Source organism: Perissodus microlepis, chromosome 5 (assembly GCF_051167445.1).
Source record: "Perissodus microlepis isolate ML-2025 ecotype Zambia chromosome 5, ASM5116744v1, whole genome shotgun sequence".
Lineage (NCBI taxonomy): Eukaryota > Metazoa > Chordata > Actinopteri > Cichliformes > Cichlidae > Perissodus > Perissodus microlepis.
The window spans coordinates 10,706,098-10,726,725 of record NC_140465.1 but is presented as its reverse complement, the minus strand read 5'-3'; the positions used below and the strand labels follow the sequence as shown (position 1 = coordinate 10,726,725).

General features: G+C 42.5%; 1 protein-coding gene across 2 annotated transcripts in view; it reads right to left on the bottom strand.

The window, feature by feature from the left end:
- The window catches only part of magi1b (membrane associated guanylate kinase, WW and PDZ domain containing 1b), a 135,121-nt gene extending 115,162 nt beyond the window's left edge, over window positions 1-19,959 (bottom strand). The window contains exon 1 of one of the 2 annotated variants that reach the window (XM_084927778.1): window positions 19,121-19,959. In XM_084927778.1, coding sequence (XP_084783904.1) covers window positions 19,121-19,430 — 310 coding nt within the window. In that variant the 5' untranslated portion in view covers window positions 19,431-19,959. The remainder of the gene's footprint in view (window positions 1-19,120) is intronic. The other variant, XM_084927779.1, reaches the window with a different exon arrangement.
- Window positions 19,960-20,628: the final 669 nt, after the last annotated feature.

The following is a 20,628-nucleotide window of genomic DNA, read 5'->3' as shown; positions in this document are numbered from 1 at the left end:
CACACACACACACACACACACACACACACACACACACACACACACACACACACACACACACACACACACACACACACACACACACACACACACACACACACACACAATCCCTAGAAAGTCTCATGATCCATTTCATCAGCTATTCTGTGACACTGACATTGCTTCACTGAGGTTTGCTTTCTTCTAATATACTTCAGGCAGAAAAGGTGGATGAGCGTGGGGGGAAATATTATGTTAAACAATGCTGTAAGACGGTTGTTGAACTTTCCCAGTGTGCATGAACATTTGGAGTGAATGTGAACTAATATGATGCTTGCTATTCAATATAAAAAATAAACAATACCCAAACTGAGTGTTCAAAAATCTGTGGGTGTTTTAGTACCCACGTGAAGCCATAAGCAAGCATTTTCCCAAGTCTCAAGTCATTATTTTTATTTTCCAAATAACACCACAGAGTCCTATATTTAAATGAAGCCAATCCAGTTTTACATAAGGAACAGATTCCATCAGGCTTTTCTTTCATGATTTGAAATTGTATTTTGTCTAACATCCGTCGGAAAGGACGGTTTAGTAACTGCTCTGACAGAGATTGGACACCATCTGGTGAAAGATGAGGGGCACAGTGCACCTGCAAAACCATTTTTCCTGCTTTCTATCACAGTCTTAGATGAAATCTTAAATGAAACAGCAGGTCGACGTCTTTTAATATCATTCCACTGTTTTCTTCCTGAGCATTAGAAAGCATTTTAAGTCTTAAAACACAGCCGGCAGAGGTACTTCTGACAGCTGGATTACCTAAAACACATGAGTTTAAATGGATTGAAGTCGTATTGAAGTTTCTGTGCAGCTGCTTTTAACTTTCCATCCATCCATCAATCGTCTTCCGCTTATCCAGGCCTGGGTCATGGGGGCAGCAGCCTAAGCAGAGAATCCCAGACCTCCCTCTCCCCAGCCACCTCCTCCAACTTATCCGGGGGAACACCGAGGCGTTCCCAGGCCAGCCGAGAGAGGAGTAATCTCTCCTCCCCTTGAAAAAGAGACATCCATCCATAGCCCACACTGTAGGTACCAGTAGATTTAAATTAAATTTATGTAAGCAATCACATATCATATTAATGGCAAACACGCATATATAATCTCTCAAAGAGAATTCAAACCGTCAGTCCCTGTAGTACAACAACACACCTGAAGCCAAAACAGGACTTTAGAATGATTTGTAGCTGCTGTATATTAACACAGTCCGCTTTGGGCTGATTAGACGGGGGATCGACAGCACACAACCGTTCCTTTGGCCATGAAATATAGAGGTAATATCTGCTGCCTTCGGTTGGAGGATCCTGACAGCTTAACAATTCAGTAAGCGCTGTCTGACAAACATGGAGCGTAACCACCCAATCCACCTCTCTATAATTCCTGTCAAATAAAAAATACATTTGAACAATGTTGTTCTGCTGTTTTTGCTTTATTTTTTTTACTTGGTGATACTTGTATTGATGGTTTTCAGTGGTTAGGACTTAAGTCCCATAAAACTTTTCTCACAGTCCAAAAAAAGCCAAACAAAAAAAAAAAAAAAGAAGCATGAGAGGCAGTTATTGGCCTAGAGTGCTTCCATGTTTGCTTAACAAATGATCAAATCTAGACAATGCAAATTCCACAATGTCAACTGGCTGGGATTCTTACGCAACATCACCACAGCCACCATCCATCCAAGCCATGCGTCCAGTGTCTTGTTTTGGCCTTGCTCTCATTCAAGGTTCACCTGCTGTGTGTCAGAAAACATGAGAGCTCCACCACAGTGTCAACAAAGGATCTGTTTGGTGTGGGAACACAACAAAAGCCAGGAGCCCAGGGACAACAGAAGAGGGGCTAGGAGGTGGACCAGGAGAGAGCGACGAATCTGAGTACACAAAGTACACGAAGACAAAATGAAAAAGCATTTAAGACAGAAAGATCTGAAGGATGGAAGTAGTAGCACTACACTGGATATATCCTCATGTGATGTAATTGTATTCATGGCAATATATGTTTGGAGGGAGACAGGAGCATGTGACTGAACACAAAGATAGACAGGGATGGAGATGAAAGGAGGAGGGGTTAAGAACAACAGAGGAGAAGGCTGATTTGGTTTTAACACTGGAATGAGTCTCGGGGGAGAGGAGGGAAGGAAAGGGGGCTCCAGGCCGCCTCAGAGCAGTCATCTCTGTAAGGTTTGTTCAAGCTGACCGTGGCAGACGAAGGAAACTACGCACGCCCAGACTTTATGACCCGTGTGGATTCTGTTCAATCAGTCGAGGAAACAGACAGATCCCAGGAGAGACTGAGCAAGAGAGCAAAATTAAGTTTAAATGGGTGTGAACTAAAATGCTAATGAGAGAATGAGGCGATCCTTCATCCTCACGGTTCCCACGCCTCAGAACTCCCTGACCTCAGCTGGTAATTTTTATTTTTAAAGTGTTAAAAAACTAAACAAAACTGGGATTTGCTTTTTATTAAAGCACAAAATGAGGAGCTACGAAGATGAGTTTTGGGCTGAGGCATTGTGGAGGCATCGGTGGAGCTGGGCTGGTCTGTGTGACTGCAGCCAAGCATGAAAACTGGCACAGAGTTACAGTGTTCGTGAAAAGGTAATGTAAAGATCATATTGACAGTGACAGATGTTGCCAGCTTGCAACTGAAACAGCTGGAGAAATTTTCCAGGAGAACAGATCACCCGATACTAGCCAGTCGTGTCAGGAGGGCTGACGTTAATGAAGGAAAAGCTCAAGCGACGTCTCTCTAATTGGATTCTGAATTATTCACAAAACAAGAGTGAAAGAATCTTTAATTCTAAGATAACAACTTCTGTTCTACAAGACGCTGCGCTGACACTGATGAGCATGAACAAACTCTCCTCCGACTCTTCGTCGAGACCTACGTTGTCCTCTGCCTGTCACTCATCCGACTATAAATAGAGTGATGGGCTCTGTGGTTAGCCTAGCTGAGCTGCTGAACATCAGGTAGGCTGAAAAACCTCCCTGTACAGCTGGCACTTAGCAGGGCAGAAACACATCAGAAATGGACCAGATGAGCAGGTACACACAAACACACACGCTTAAAAAAAACAAAACAAAACTCTTGTCTCTCATCCTGTGTCTGCTCCAATTCATCCAAGTGTCAGGCAGATGGGATGTGTATGTTTGTCTGGGTGCGTGTGTGTGTGTCGTCTTTTCCTGCCAGGAACTGAGTGGAGGTTAAGCCAGGATCGCAGTTTGAATGGGTGACTTCCCCACATATACTCGACATCTGAGGGACTATGTGCTTTTAATAAACTTCCCCTGGGAACGGTGACATAGAGCCAAGGCGCATGCGTTAAAGCCTTAGGTTGACATTTCATTAGCAAACAGTAGCTGAATACAGATCCATTGCTGACTCACATCCAGCAAGACACAACCGCCGTTGGAAAACAGTATGAAAATATAGAGCCGATCCTATGTTTGGGACAGCAAAGCAAAGTCACTTTTATGACCTTGTTTGTGCCTCCTGGCGCTCGATGATTTAGGCAACATTAAAGAGCTGTATTTAGACCGCACAAAAGCATGTGTGCCAATGCACGGTTGCCAGCGCTCACACATAGAAACACACACACACTACACACCCTGTGGTCAAGAGTCTGGCTACTTAGGGAACAAAGCAACACATTTTCCTCTGTCGTCTTTTACAATGGAGCGCAAAGTATGACATCATTTGTTTAAAGTTGCATTCAAATACAACTGGCTTCCCTGCAACTGTTTTCCGGTGGAAACTTTAATGCCTTCCCATAGTTATCTGCTTCCCTTCAACTCTTTAAAGTAAACACTGCCTATTTTAAAGCGCACCCTGTAGTTGCTGTGTGTTCACTAATTATGATCCCAGCAGCTCTAGTAATAATTACACCTCTATGCTAAAGATTAATCATGAGTGAAGTAAGTTGCCATCACAGTGTTTTCCAATGTTAATCCCTTAGTCTTCTCTCTTTGGCGTGGCACAGATGAACAGAGGCTGGGACTAAGGAAAGCCAGCCTCCCTTTTGGGGAACAAAGCTACAGGAAAGCACAAATTTCCATTCAGAACTGCCGAATAAGGAAAAGACAGAATGTAAGTAAAATATACAGAGCTTAGAGCAGCAGTCTCCAAAATGCTGTAAAATAATTTTCAAACTTTTCTGTTTTGGTCAAGTGACAGAATAGCCATTTCATTAGGAAACAGAATGCACTGACACCTCAGTGGAAAATTCCAATTTTGGTGATGTCTGGCACATTCAGGTTCCCCTCTGCGAATATCAGTCAGCCCACCCCAAAGCGCTGAGTACTTAACCCAAAACAGACCATTCATAAGCTCAGAACCTGAATACTTCACCCAGTAGGCCATCTCTACTGGCCTTAATGTGCTTCTGTTTAAAAAAAATAACACAAATGTCCACAAAACCAGAGTGTCTAAGACCCAACTCCAGCCAGATGTGCACAGGCTCTTGTACCCTGCTGTCTGTGAAGAGATATGGCAGGAATGTGCTCTGTCCATATTCAGGCAGCCAAACAAAGTTATCTGCCTGCAACATCATCAGACTAAAAGCTTCTCGCTCTCCCCACCACTGTTTATCTACCGCTTTTCCAAGGCCCTGTGTGTGTCCGGAAAGATTTTATTTAGCAAATTAGCCATGCCCCCGGAGATGACCGGAGCCTTGGAATTCGGGACCCCGTTGCCAGGGCAACCTAAAGGTCACCTGACACCAATCACCTCGGACATCATGTTTACCCTGTTCAGATGAGCAGCTGGGATAAAAGTGGAGGGGACGAAGAGGGCTGGAGAGTGGCATTTTAACCAAGGCTAAAGCCACGTCGGCCTCATTTAAGTGCCGTCCACAGTGAACATGTGACGCTTACACTTTAAACTACGACAATTCAAATATCACGCCCGGCACGGTTTGACTGCCCACAGGAATTTGCATTCCCCAGCATGATAACATGCTGTGGAGGGAGGCGGGGGTGAAAACAGGGACGTATCTAGGCGTGGCCACATTTCCAGGAAGCGTAGCAGTCTTTCTAGTCTTTATCTTGCTCTTATAAGGCTTCTGTGACGGAGCACCTGCTGACAGGTGCCGCGCAGGTATGCCGCAGTTTCACTCCAACCTGTCCAACTAGCTCAGCTACAGGAACAATGGCAACATATTACACACCACACACCACCTCTCAGGGCAGTTTAAATTTGGAATTGTTTTCTCAGTTTTGCTCACTGATGAAAAACTAGTTCAGGATGCTGCTTACAAACTGAATCCTTACTGAGAATAACTTCTTGTCCGTCTTATAGACTAGCGTTCACTTATCCTGTTCCTACCACTTTCTTCCATTTAGCTTCACCCCCATTGCCCAAATAGTTTTGTACTGAACTTAATGTCTGACACAAGCCAGTCCCTCTGCTGTTAACTAACAGCAAGTCAGAGAGGCTGATGATGAACAGAGAAAACAGCCCCGACTGGCTGTAGAAGATTCCAACCATTCCTACCAAAAGGACAATGAACTGGCTGTCGGATGCGTGACACTAATAAAACACACCAACGCTCTGGCAGCACAGGCGGAGTCTTGAAAATGTGAGAGCTCAGGTTGATTTCAGACAGGTCTGGTGCTGTGTCTTTCATTTAGGTATAGGGGAATAAGCTCAAACTGCAGCCTAAAAACCTTCGTACGAGGCATTTTATTTTGAACTCTCAAACGGATATTGTCTTCAAAATAAACAAATAAATAAAAATGCAGAGATAAAATTGGGACATAAAAAAGGGAAAGTTATGCAAGGAGAATATTCTGAATGCTCAGTCTTGACGTGTACTGTGGCAAATCTTTTATCTGTCCAGGAAAACAATCTGAATAGAAACCAACCTGTGAGTCACATCATTTCATTATCATCAGCCAAAGACAAAAATAAAACAAACTCATGGCATGTGTCAGGTTTCAGACGAAAGCCCTGTAATTAGCAATGTCAGGCAGTTGGCAGCTTTTATAAACACACCCCTTCCGAATGTTTCATGTACTGTGAAACAGCGCCCTATCGATGAGTTAGGCAGGTTGCTGTGGTATTTTACCAGTCTCAAAGGGCATCTGGCAGCTCATTTTGCCTTTATACTTTCAACCTATCCAAAAGAATGACGCCATCTGCTATCACTTTGCTAGTGGACAACTCCCTTGCTCTTATTTTGACAGTTCAGTCACAACTAACTGGCTAGACCCAGCCCTTTTCTAACTTCCTTGGCTCACTGGCCAGGTTTGCTGTTGTGACTGTCTTTGATATCTCCGGACTCTCTTCGCTTACAGTCAGACGGCCTCCAACTCCAACGTCTTGGACAGCAGCTGACAGTAGTCCTTGTTCTGCTCTGGGGACTTTTATCCTTATTGGCCAACATATATAAAAGAGCAGAAAAACACTGAATGCAGCTGGCAGCTACTTTTAAAGTGGAATGTTTTTTCTAACAGGTTTTATTTAATCCATGAGTCGATGCTGCGAGTTACACTCCAAATAGCAGTAGAACTCTTCAGTTTGTCTTTATTGGCTCTCATGCATTAAACACACTTCACACGCTCACAGGCAGCATGACAATGCTATATACAGCAAATACCTTGCTTGTCATGATAAGCAAGGTAATGGCTTTGCTATGATAACATTGTTCAAATGTGTGTTTGGCACCTTCTTTGACCCTCAAGAGACTTGAGACTAACACACTTCAACACTTGTAATAAACTCTCACAGTAACACTGTCCCCAGTTGTGAGAAGTCGACTCCAAAACGTTGACTCCACTCAATGTGACAGAAAGCGTGTACTACTTGTCCACAGTGACTCAGCACGCAACTAGGCCACAATCCAGTTCCAACTGTCCTCTTATCAGCCCATTTACATCAAGAAGAATAGAAATCAACTACCCCTGAAAAGAAACAGTGTGTCTGCGTGCACTCAGACCCAAGAGCCCCACAGGGAAATTAGATTTCTTGTCTAATTTATGAGCTCTGGAGCCCAGTAGAGCATGAGGACATGAAGGGCCTTCAAGTGCTCACCAGCAATCTTCCCCCTATTTGTGCCAATGAGTTTTTAAGAAAATGGTGATTCTCAGTGTGTTAAACAGATTGGTGCAATACATCACCAGTATAGGAACTGTCATTTCACAGCAGTTCACGGTAAGGTGCATTCATTGGGAACATCGCAGAGGGAGGAGGAAGGGCTGGGGATCTCAAAGAGACATATTAAAAAAAGCATGCTGATGCTGCACATTGCTGTTACAATGATGCAGCTGGCTGAGGAAGAGTCACTTCCAGGAGTGGTGAGAAAGAAATTCTGCTCAGCAGTCCGTGTGGCACTCACTCACAGCGCATAGATTCATTTTTATGGGTTTTCTGCAAGAATACGCGTCACATTTGCACGAAGTATTTACGCTGAAGGCACAACTTTATCAACGCGCTAAAAGTTTTTATTCCCCTTCTTCTTTTAAACGGGCCACAAATCTTTCTGCAACAACAAATGCTATTAATTTGGAATCTTTCTATTAATTCAGAAGATCGGTGACATTTGGTCCAGGTGCAGCAGCATTGGCTGGAGTACTGACTATACTGTGGCCTGTAAAATAACTGCTACTGACACACAGCAGACACCTGAGAGACCAAGTTACTGATATGGGCCAGGCCTAGCTATGTAAACACTGCATTCCTGCACACCGCAGAGCACGGGGAAACTGTGGGAGGGGGTGTTTGTGTCTGTGTGTGTGTGTGCGCTCATGCAAACTTAATGATGTCCATTTATTAAGCAGAAAAAAAAAAGTTGTGTGTAATTATTTTCATGTACGTTTATGCAAGTGTATGAATTTCACCCCACAGAAAAGGTAGTAATGGTTCATTACTTAGCGACAAGAATGTAAACTGAACATACAGGCATGATAACACAGGTTTATGTTACCATTTATGTGTATGGGTATCTGATAAGGCTTGATGCAGTGCACACCACTGGACACTCGGCATACCATCACATCACAAATGTAACACTGCAGTGGGAGATTTGATATCAGAGTTAAGTGACAAATTTAGATGCCATGAACACACACACACACACACACACACACAGCTCTGCCCCAATTTGATAATGCAGTCTCTAGTAAAGACCAGTTGTTAGCTTGTGATGCCTGCATTTTACTTCAGTTACAACTACAAAAGTTTACAGCCTGTTTTCAATGAGTCTACATTGTTTCAGTAAAGTCTATATTCAAATCTGAGCAGTAAAACAAAGCTTATGTCAGTATTTGTTCAGTGCAGTGTAGGAAAGGAAACAAAGCCAGTAACATGAGTAGTGGATGGTGTGAAGCCTATATGTTAACCTATATAAGATGGAATGAAACATAAAAAAGTTAATCAATACAAAATACATTTTAAGTAATCCTCTGCACTTTTTACTGACCTTGCAGTTGCAAGGACTTAACTTAGCTGTCATCGTGCATTCGTTAAAGGCATGCCTGGGGTAACTTATTTTTGCTGCATGAACCCATTATACTTTAAATACTACTTCTTTTTTTTTTTTACTTTTAACTCCAGTATTCAGTACCTTATGAACCAGGATGTAGTCGTGTATTTGTTTTGCATGTTGGGTCCCCCCTTCACCCAGCTCATAACATAAAGAGAGACTGAGCCTGACCAAAATAACTTTTGCCGACTAAAGCAAAACAACCTGTTGCATATGTTTGCCTGATGTTTCATTGATACGAGTATAAAGTAACCAATTCCGTATCAAACAGCGTGCTGTAAGCTCCAGTTGTGTCAGAATGCTGTGATGAATCCATATTACACCTGCTTTGGGAGGTAGTGCAAAATCTACCTTAAGATTTAACTGAGTCAAATGCACACAGGAACTATGGAGAAAAAGAAAAGAGAAGGTCATGGCAAAGATGTGCACTCTGTTTTTAAGTAAGTGGATTATCATAATTGTAAAGGTGTTTAAGTTTGCATATAAAGTGCTACAATACCAGCCTTAAACTTCTAATTCCTACATCTGTCACGATCGTAAGGAACTTCTGAAGTTTGACGCACGTGTATAGAGGGTGGTGGAGTTCTCAAATAAACAGACGTTTCAGACGTTAACATCTGTAACTGATGACGACAGCAGTTAGAGTAGATGGACACCAGTAACCTCTTAATTAAGACTCAATCCTTTTCCTGTCTTTGCTAATTAGTCTCCGCTTGTCTAATTAAGATGCCATCATGAAGCTGTTACAATTTTACTCACTGCCTGAGCAGGCCTGTTGAAGAAAGTGGAGGACAAAGACTTTATAACGTAGCTTTCATACCATATTGTGTACTGACCTTTAAGGGTCCATATGAATTACTGACCTTTATGTTCCACTATCACACACACAAATGTTCAGCATAACTTTGTGCTGCTACGGTGCCCAGCGACACAAAGACAACCAAAGGAGCCAGCCTGTCCCAGAGCTGTACTGTGCTCTCAAGGCTGTGCCCAATCACTCAGAATCAGATCAGATGTTATCTGCAAATTATTTGTATAATCACAAACAAAACCACACTTGCTATGACCACAGAGTGAACAGGAGTCCTTAGACAGACATTAGCTGTTTGGATGATAAATTGTTAGTTTTGTGCCTGGTTTACTCAAGATCGCACAGAGTCAAAAAGGTTTATTAGACCTTCCACCTTGTTAGTTTTTCTCTGCATGTAGCGGGCAAATTACAGTGAGAATTTAACAAGTCAAAATTATACAAAAGAATTCCCAGAACTACAAAAAAATAAATAATTAAATTAAAAAGTCAGTTTAACTACTCAAATTGAGGCCTTTTAACTGAAACAAAGTGAGCTCATCTGGGTCAGCGCTGCATGCAATTCCATCTGAGCTCATTAAGTTTTAGTGAGACTTTAAAATATCTCCAAATGGTTCAAAAACACATTGTTTCAGAACTGTTCTAGACATTAGTAGTCTGCCTACTTACTGATATTTAGAAATTCAGTAGTATTTCTAAATATCAGTTCATGAATAGTTTCACTGAAGTGTTTGATGGTTCTGTTGATACGTATTGAGCCACAGGACCCCTATATTCAAATTCAAGTGCATAATCCTAGCTATGGTGGCTGCTGTAGGACATTCATCTCTGGCCACCGTTAATCTGTATTGCATGCAGGCTTTTCTGTTCGCTGTTTACTTCAGCTGTAAATATGTCTACATTGTCAATATGCCGGGTGTCCACATCTATGTACTCTGGATGAGGCTATAAAACTTTGTGATAGGAGTCCAGTGTAAACTGATAAGTAACTGAAGTTAGTATCACTGTTATTGGACAGAAGTTAAGTGAGTTATTGAGAATATCCTGAAGTTTTCTGCTGGGAAGTGCAGCTGTTTTAGCTGCTGGTAGCTGGCGTTAGCTGCTGTTAGTCACACTAGTAAAACTTTCTTTCCAGCGGCTCTAACATTGTTGGTCTCGGACACTTAAACTCTCATTTGATGTGAGAATGTAATCGAACTGTTTATCAGAGTGAGAGTCTGACTTCAGGTCATTCAAGCCCCTTATTAGCTGGCATGATGTGCTGCTGTTTAGCTGACTTGTGGTCAGCCATCTGGAGATCTTCAACTCAGAAGAATAAGCCTGAGGTGGGGAGGAAGAGGATGAGGTGGAAATGAACAAGGAGAAAAGAGAGCAGTGGTGGAAGAGGAGAAAGACACTGTGAAAATATACATGTTCAAATGTTAAAGATAAAACGTACATTTTGAATTGTGATTAAATGCAATCACCCAGCATGTGTAATGCTGTAAGGGCATTAAAAATACCAGAAACTTGAGTTTCACTTGCTTCTGAAGTGACTGAGTCATGCCGTGAATGCACTGCTTTAGGGGGATACACAAGCACAGCCGATGCAACCACACAATCCAACCAGAAGAAAGCAGATAGTTGTGATAGTTAGAGGACCGCGTCACTTGGCTGCTAGCTGCTCAGGAAGTTTGCTGCTGGTTATTGCTGAACATCAGAGCTACCCCACCATAATAAAAATTATCAAATCCACTTGGCGTCTTGAAAGTTTCCAGCTAATTGTAGGAGCCACATGCTTTTCTAATCAAGGCTGCTTCAGCACCTGTCACGGTCACACAATTTCAGATGGGACTGTCTGCATCTTCTTAACTCTGCATGTTCAAAGGAAAACAGCGGGATGTACAAATGGTTTTTGGGTTGCGAAAGCACGTGTTATTAGGTAGTTTTCTTGACAAAAGGTTGCTTGTTTAAAAGAAATTTCAAATTCACTGCATTATTCTTCACATTCAAGATATTAGGTATGAGTTAGTGAGCTTTAGATGCTTTCAGGTCGGTTTTGTTAGCTCAAGACAAAAGCCAGGTCGGCTGCTAAGACAACCTTCTCCAGCTATAAACCACTGAATTAAATCTTCGTCTTTTTTGCCACGATCCATCACATTCTCACATCCCTGTGACTTCTAGCCACATGAGACACTCCTGAATGCTTTTCCATATGCTACCATCTGCAACTACTGAAAAATGGCCTGTTCAACTTCTCTTTTCATTAGGATACTTCTACAGAAAAAAAAAATTAAAAGGGTTAGACTTGGGGAGGGGATGTCTGTCATAACGGTCTGCTCATTATTAAGCCCCACAATTCCCACATTCAGATGACAATAAGTAGGGAGGGAGAAGAAATTAAGGCTTGAGAAGGAAAAGATAAAGAGAGCAAAGGAGGGGAATGGAGGCAGGTAAGATGACCAAAAAGGCAGCAGCTTTGAGAAGTGTCGTGTGTCATGTAAGTCCTAGTTCAGGAATACTTTAGGGCTGTGAGCATGGATGCGTGCTCACAGCCGTGGCCAAACAGACAGACTCATGTCTAAATCCCCTTAATCAGGGCTGGACCGTTCCTTAAACTGTTTATACCCCCTTCTTTTGTCTACGTGTGCATGTGAATGTGCGTGAGTAAGCTTCCCAAAGACTTGACTTTAATGGGATTTGTGTAAACGGACCCCACAGCTTCAACCATAGTGTAATTAAAGGTAAAGAAAAGAGGAAACAGGTTGGGGAGGAAAAGGACCTTTACAGGAGGCTGAGAGGTAAAGGACAGACATTCTCGGTACAACTACAACGATAACAAGCTGATGATTCGCTTTAATGACAATAATTAACTCCTTAAGTATCTCAAGAAGTTTAACGTGAGAAAGAAAAGTTACAGAGCCCCAAAGTAAAATCATACAGTCTCTGTTGATTTAAAACAAGTTATAAAACCAACTTTTCAAGAGTCACCCTGCATTTTTTGTGGGCACATCAACTTGCTTCTAGGACTAGTCTCAGCCATATTAATAATGCTCACAGCCACTACCGATCTCGTCATTTCGCTTCCTAGTTACGCCAGCTGGAGGCATAACCACATCTCATCTGAGCTTTACAGCAGCAGAGCTGACAGAAATACTTGGCCATGTCAGCCAATGTCGCACACAAACACACAGATGGGGATGCAAACAGACACACACACGCACACACACGTTCGCATATTATCAAATTCCTGACACAAACAACAACAACAAAAAAAAAACAGAACTGATGTGACAAAGTTGGCATCTCGGTACAAAGTTTAGATAATATACATAAATATATATACATACATACATCCACACACACACACACACACACACACACGTATGTACACATGTATACACACACACACACACACACACACACACACACAAACACGTGTGTGTACGTGCGTACATAAGCACATGCATATATACATACACATACACACACAAACACGTGTGTGTACGTGCGTACATAAGCACATGCATACATACATACATACATACACATATGCTTCATTTATGCAACCGTAATAAAACGTCTTATTTAATGGAACACGGTGCAGAAAAAGAAAGTGTGATGCCGTCACAAACCAAATTGCCATAGTTTACAATGCAATACTCCAGACTGTATGCAGCACATGCAGAGTAGCATGACAGCTGAGCAGAGTCAACTAGCTTAGATAATTCATTGTTACAAACAACTTTAACGGATCCATTTATCAACATGATCATTTTTTTTTCTTTAAAATCTAGGTTGCGCTCTAGCAAAAAGGCAGATTCTGTAAGGCCGAGCAGTCTTAAATTTACAGACGTTTTCACCCATCAGTCCAGACACTAAAAATCTGCAATTTAAAAAAATAATAAAATACAAATTTAAACGCTCAGCTTGAACCATATTGATATAATAGCAGAATCAGAGTATTAGTATCACCCTTTACAACCACCAATATGTGACTTTTTTTGTAAAAAGGTAAAGAAGAGAAACACCCGTCAAGCAAGTTATGAGTGTTGATGTTGTATAGTTTGTCGACCTGTAGGCGCTCAGCAACGCCCCTATTGGCAACACATCACAAGTGTAAATAAACAACGTGTTGTGACAATAAAACTGAAAAACTATTTTTAAACTGCATTGTTGTAATATTTTTAATAACTCATAAATAAATATACATAATGATGACATATGTTAGAAAAACAGTTTGTGCTTCATGTCTCTGACAGAAAGCAAAAAAAAAAAAAAAAAAAAAAAAAAAAAATCAGCTCATATATCAGATTTTTAAGATCACCAAGATATCGGTGTCATTCTTAAAAGTCATATACAGGTCAGGCTCTACCCTGTGCACTCCACGAAGAAAGCATTTTATGAAGATGTTCACCTACTCTGATGATGGATTATGTTAATCAGATATTGGGAGAATTGGTAAAGAGCTTTTGGGCAGATTTGCCAACTCATCCCACAATTGACTAGGTCAAGAGTTACTTCACTGAACCAAAGCAGCACAATATTAAGCCTGTGGCTTTCCCCTTCAGTGTGTGTTATGAAACTCATGAGCAGCTCATTATTTCATGGTTTGACAAATGACTCTGTTACAAACTGTCAAGCAGAAACCACTGAAAAAAGAGCAAGTTGACTGGTTTGTTAGAACTGGTTTGGAGTTAGACTAGTATCCTGGAGGAACTGGGTGAGCTCTTCACCTACTTCCTAAATAATAGCTACAAAAGTCCCAACTCTGCCTAAAAGTTTCCATTTCCTGTGCAGAGGACACGTGATAAGGCAGTCAACTAAAGCTTAAAAGACCCAACGCTCCCGACGTCACCTTTGTTTAAAAGTTTTGGGAACTTTTCCCCCATCTCTACTGTACATTTGAGAAGGATGGATCAGGGCGGTCTTCAAAGACAACTTCCTCTCCCACCCTGCTGAACTACCATTAATTAGTTGCCCTTTCTCTTTTCCTGACAGGCTGTGTAACTGCAAATGCCAAGTGTGACCAATGCCTATTCATTGTCAATACAACAGACTACAATACAAACAAGAGAGAATATGGCACATGCATACATACGTGCTCCTCTTAGTGGGATTATAAAAAGCGCTGCTTAAGTGAGACAGCATTTCATGGTCTATTTAGCTGGTGAGGGAGTGTTCCTCCAGTGCGTCTAAATGTAGAGATCAAGCTGAGCAAACTCAAAGTGTGCAAGATGCTTACATTGTACACACACGACTCCTCTCATCGTCTCCTTTTCGCCCTCACCTGCACACACATTTGAGCAAAAACAAAGACCCTGAAATTAACGCTACAGCACGCTATAAGGGAGGAAATGAAGTCACTCCAAGCCATCAGGAGAGAATACAAAAGTAGAAAACGGGTGTGGGCAAAGAGGGTTGTTCAACACCCTGCTGAGAGAGAGGAAATAAACACTTCCATATGCGATCCCTGCCAGAAACACTTGTGCGTGCACACACACACACACACACACACACACACACACACAGGGAGTCTGGAGTTAATGCAGTGACACAGTGTTGTAAATTTGAGCACGAGAGTTGTAGTTAACAGCTCGCACCTCCATACAAATGGGATGGAATATTTTCTGCTTCCAGAAATTTATAGCTAGTAAGGCCTCGTCCATCACGGGCAGCTCTGTGATATAATGAAGTTTGGAAAGAAATACACTGCTGCGAAGCTGTAAGACTGGAGTTTCCTGATTAGTCAGGTAGCAAAATGGCTGGTGAAGAGGAATCCAATCTTACTTCTTGTGTGTGTGATTGTGCAGTCACGTGCTGACTAAAAGGAACCCACACACACACACACACACACACACACACACACACACACACAGCATAACTCCTGCCTGGGGAAACCCGTGAACTCTGGGCCACTGTGCCATTGGTCATGTCCAGAAAACAAACATTAACAGTCACTTGCACTACAAACACTTCTGAGAATCGTCACTGGCTACACTTCCTAGCATAACACAATTATGATTATCAGTATACACTTCATCCACCCTCAACTTTAAGCCTAAATACAATCCCGACTGTAGATCATATACAGTATCGTTAAAGCGTCCAGCTTAAGTACTAACACCAGCGCGGGCACGACATTAATCTGGTCCCATCTCAAAGCCTCTCTGATGTGATTGTGTGTTCCTATAAGCATGTGTGTATCATCCATAGTTTGTTTGCATATGTGGAGCAGACAGTCATCTTCTTAGGAAGATTAGCCATAAAGAAGTTCCAGGGTTGATCAGCTGGAGAAGTCTTTTTTTTATAGTGTGCATACTTGCTTTCAAACACAGCACTCTGTCACTGCAGTACATCTGTGTGTGTGTGTGTGTGTGTGTGCGCGCGAGCATTAAACTGCATTGTGACAGAGTCATCAGCTGCTTGTTTCGAATGGGTGAAGAGTTAAGAGTGCATGTCCATGTTTGTAATAGTCCCTAATTACATAATCCAGTTATTCTCCCACAGCTTCAGTACACACTGAAGTGGACATCCGATGGTTTGGCCTCAGCAGTGGTTCTAAGGGTGTGTCTCCTGCAGTGTGTGTGTGTGTGTGTGTGTGTTGCGTGTTGCTTTCTCACTGATACCCAAAACAAACATAACATAAAAAAAAAAAAAAACTCAGCAGTGGAGCTGGTTGCAGCTCCTTATCAGCTCAGATTAGAAATGCCCTTGCGTGCTCACAGGTCTATAGAAAGTCCAGACAACACAGTATTCAGTATTGGAAACCCTACCTACCCCCCCGCCCCCTCCTCTTTATAGAGCTGGCAGTCAACATGAAAGTCTGAGTGTGTATCAGCGAGCCAAGACAACGAAGCAGTACCTCTCCTCACATCTCGCTTGATTAAAGTGAGAAAATGGCACAAGCTCCGGGTAAAATTAGGTGACTTAGATTTTACAGATGGCCCTTGTTGCCAAGCATATTTTCTCAATTAAGGCTGATTAGAGAGGGGAAATTCCCTGACAGCGTGAATTATTAAAAACTTGAAATGGAGTCTGATCATGTGACGTTGTACAGCAGTGACACCCGACATTCCCAGATGAATGAAGAAAACGAAAAAGGGATGGGGGGGTGTTCTGATTAGCCCAAAGTGAGAACAGAATCTCCTTCCTATCCTAATAAATCATTACAAACTAGAGAGAACGGGTCTGGACTTGTGCAGGTGATTCCCTAGAAAGTGATTAAAAAAAAAAAAGAAAATTGACCAGTTACTTCCTGTTTACAGGAAGGAAAGATCTTAAAGCCTAACACTCCACAGACAAACTACTGAAAACACACGGGCACCAATCGCATCAGTTCATTCACTTTTCCTTTCTATTCCACGCCCTCAGCAGGGCGACGCATGGTAGCGAGGCTTCTGCTGCTACAGCTCGACTAGATTTGCTTCTTTGCTGGAATCCCAAACATTTTGTTTACGCGCGTTTGACAATCCATTTCAGTTTGTTTTTGCTTGTTCACAGCGGCGCCACTGTTGGCATTAATCAGCATGTGATTTCATGGCTTATTTCTATCTAGTTGGTTACTGGGTTCAAGCAGCAGTCACACTGCGAGACAGTCAGGCCTAGAATTTCAACACAAAAAAAGAAATCGGGGTGTTAGTCAGCACATCAGCTGCCATATTTTACCTTTCGACCCCACTTTGGACTGTGTGAGAACACACAGACTGAGAATGATCGAATTCTTCTTCTTCTCTCGCTGTTCTTGTATTATTGTTCCTTCTTAAACAAGTCATTTGGACACGACACAGAAGGGAAAACATGGGCGTGAACTATAAAAACTTTATTTGAACAGAGACATTGTTAATTATATAAATAACACTCAACAGCATAAAATGGCTGCTGTGAAGTCAAGCCAACAGAATTCTGTGATGTTTTGGAGTCACCGACAAAGCTACCCGCCCACCTCCAACCTGAACACAGGTATAATTTAGCTGGTAAGTGAAAACAAGACCTTAAAATCTAGAGTGTCAAAAATATGGTCCAGGAGCCAGAATTGGGCCAGCAAACACTCCAATACAGCTCAATGAATGGCTTTGGAAAGGGAACTTTTGGAGTTTTAATTGACTTTATTTAGTTTTACAGCTTTACATATTAACAAAGACCTCCCCCGTGGCCACACTGTTGAAAAAGCACTTCTTCTTTAAATGTGTAGTTAAACGTCTGTATAGTGGCAGAGAGGGCACTTTCACTGGCCCATGTGAGATCAAAAACAGGCTTTCTGTGGTCCACAACATAATATCAGTTTGACATCCCTGCCTAAATAAATAAATAAATAAATAAATAAAGTACATCATCTGTGCCACAATAAAGATGCAAAATTTCAAAGACACGTTTCTAAATTTAAAGACCAAAACTTTAAAGTCTCACTTCAAACATTACCACTCAGTTAATTTGACTTGATAGCCAAACCTCAGTGTGAAGGGAGGAACTAATCGGTGGAATATGATTGAGCAGCATTTGTTTAAAATGAAAATCTGCTCTCGGAGCACGCTATTGTAAATAAATCTGAGCACCCAGAGGTAGCAGTGGCCTTTAGCATTGTTAAAATAAGGCCTCTGCTCCCCATCTCTAAGAGGATGTTCAGATATTCAGTACAAGGTTTCCTTTATAATAAAAGACGTTGCGCAACAACAGAGCACCACACCTTAAGAACAGTGCATGCTGATGATCGGAGGACTGTCCTGAAATGAATGAGAAAAGCTACAACTTTACCAAAGCAACCTCAGAGCAGACCCACCAGCACGGCCGGCGGCCTTCACAGGTTATCTACATGTAAGGTCGTCCTTGAAAAGAGTTGTTGCTCTTTTGTCCATGTCTAAAAGAAGTCTCTGTGTGTCCCGGGCTGACTCCCGAGCATCCCTTCAGCGGTTTGCGTTGCCACGCTGGGAGCCTGTCAGAGCGGCTCAGTGTCAAACCTCCCAGCCCCGCTGAGTCAAGATGACCATAAACCGAAGGCTAGAGCAGCCACACTGGCCGGATGCTCGCATTTTTGTAAGGTGCCTGATGTTCCCTTTCCTGTTAGGTGTTAAAAGAAGTGCTCCCTGTCGAGCCTGTTTGAGAAGTCATCAGGTAAAGTATAGGAAACAGACACATCTTAAGAAGGCCGAGGCCAGTCTGCCAGACTTTTACATTTAAACTGAGCTGGTCTGCTTTATGGGTCTGTTTCACCTGCCCCCCCCCCCCACCCCACACACACACACACACACACACACACACACACACACAAACAAACAAACATAATCCAACTTACTATAACTGGAAGAACCTAAATGTATTTAAAGTAGCACCTCTAAGCATTACTGCTCCTAGTGCTGGATGTAATTCTCCAGTAGGTTGGAATGTACGCAATATTTTGGACTTTCTTCACAATTTGTGCTTCCCCAACAGCTGGGAAAGTCAGAAAACACAAAGGAAAGCTGAATAAACAACGTGTGTGAAGCCTGAGGGGTTTCCATGTCCCTGAACCAGACAGGTGGCATTCCCTGTTAGGGAGAAAACCAGGCCCGGCTACTTCAACTTAAAAAAAAAAAAGAAAAAGCCATTCACAAATCTGCCAATTAAATGTGACATTAAACGGTTCCGCAGCTATTAAATGTCACAACTTCCTCAAGTTTTAGTACTCATTGTAAAGTTCTATGGGTTTATTTCAACTGAAGATTAACCTCAATGAATCAAAAGTTTCCATTTAGATGAAGCTGTTTAAAAACACGAAAGCAAGAAATCAAACTTGGCACAAAACCCGTTAAACGCACACCAATAAAAGCGCAGAAGTTTTGCAGCCTCACCTTTTGTCTTACCTTGCCTGACAGTTTTAAACCTGACGGGTCCTTTGCAGTTCTTTATTACGGTGTATATGTCGTACAGGGGTAATCCCGAAATCGAGAGATTCTCCACTTCGAGCAGCAGCTCCCCTTCACCCAGTTTCCCACTTTTGTACACCACCGCATTGTGGTTCAGCGGTCCAATGTAGGCGAACTCTCCGTTCTCCGCGCCGCCACGCAGCGGCACGTTGAGCTCACCGCGGGCATCTTTGGACACGGAGACCTCGTTCACCCTGGAGGTCCAGTGGTTCTTCTTCAGCGCGGGTTTGGACATTGCGAACAGTTAACGAGCCGACGCCAAACCGGCCGGACTCTGCCACCGGAATTGGGGGGGGAAACACAGTCACAGCAGTCCCTTTCTCTCTCCTGCTCGTTAAAAAGTAGATTTGTATCCGAGGGACGCGCAGAAAACTTTCTTTCTCTCCCACAGAAACATGAGCGCCTCTGACAGTACAGGTCCCGAATCAAGCCATTCCTGCCTGCGCTGAAATCACTCCTTGCTGTGCGGTTATTCTCATCACTTTTCTTAACATCCCCTCCAGTTTAATCCTCCTTTACTGTTGTCATCCTACATCTGCCACGCTCCCACTCACGGCTCGCGTCCACTTCTTAAATCCTCTCGGTTGTTTTCAAAACTCACTTTTAAAGGTTTTCCTTCCTCTCTTCCTGCTAAAAGAGATTTCTCTCCTCCTCTGTCCGTATCCGCAGAGCCCACTTTATCCACGGTCGACTGCGTCCAGAACTCCTTTAACCAGGTACGTCGCTCTGGTGCGTGGAGCTGAAAATCATTCCCACTCTGGTGCTGGGGATGTGTTGCTGTCCGTGCTGCGTTCAGGTGCTGTCGGATTGTTATGCGTTCACGAAGAGGTCACGTGAATAACCTGTGCGAACTCTTCACTCGTTCACAAGCCACAGATACTACAGGTCATTTCCCAGTGTTTCAGCTTGGTTGTAGTTTGAAATTTACATTTAACTTATATGTAATTATGATGGAACTTATATAAATATGGTAGAGTGTGTGTAATGCTCTGTAGTAATAATGTTCGACACCTTTAAATCACAACTGTAACCTAACGTAGCGCCTAAATTGACACTTCACTGTGGTCTCAAGTACGCGACTTAAATAATTTATCATCGGGCACAAACTGACAAAATGACCCTTCACGTGTTTTCTTTAAAGACCTCTCTGCGTGATTTACAACATTAGTATTTACAGTATCAACATGGTCACGGTGAGTTGAAGTGCTGTCAAAATAACTTCGAGTACCGAATGTCAGACTCCACAAAGGGTATTTGAACGCAGCGCTACAAAGAGCGCATGCGTGCTGCTGTAGGGAGAAAGAGGTTTTTGGCTTTCCCTAAATTAGAGCCTGGTGTCAGTTTGTTTATTTCAGTCGGTTCAAATTAAATTAAAGTGCGCTTCCTGGTAAGATTATAGAATGTGCAGTATCCATCGAGCTTTGATATAATGA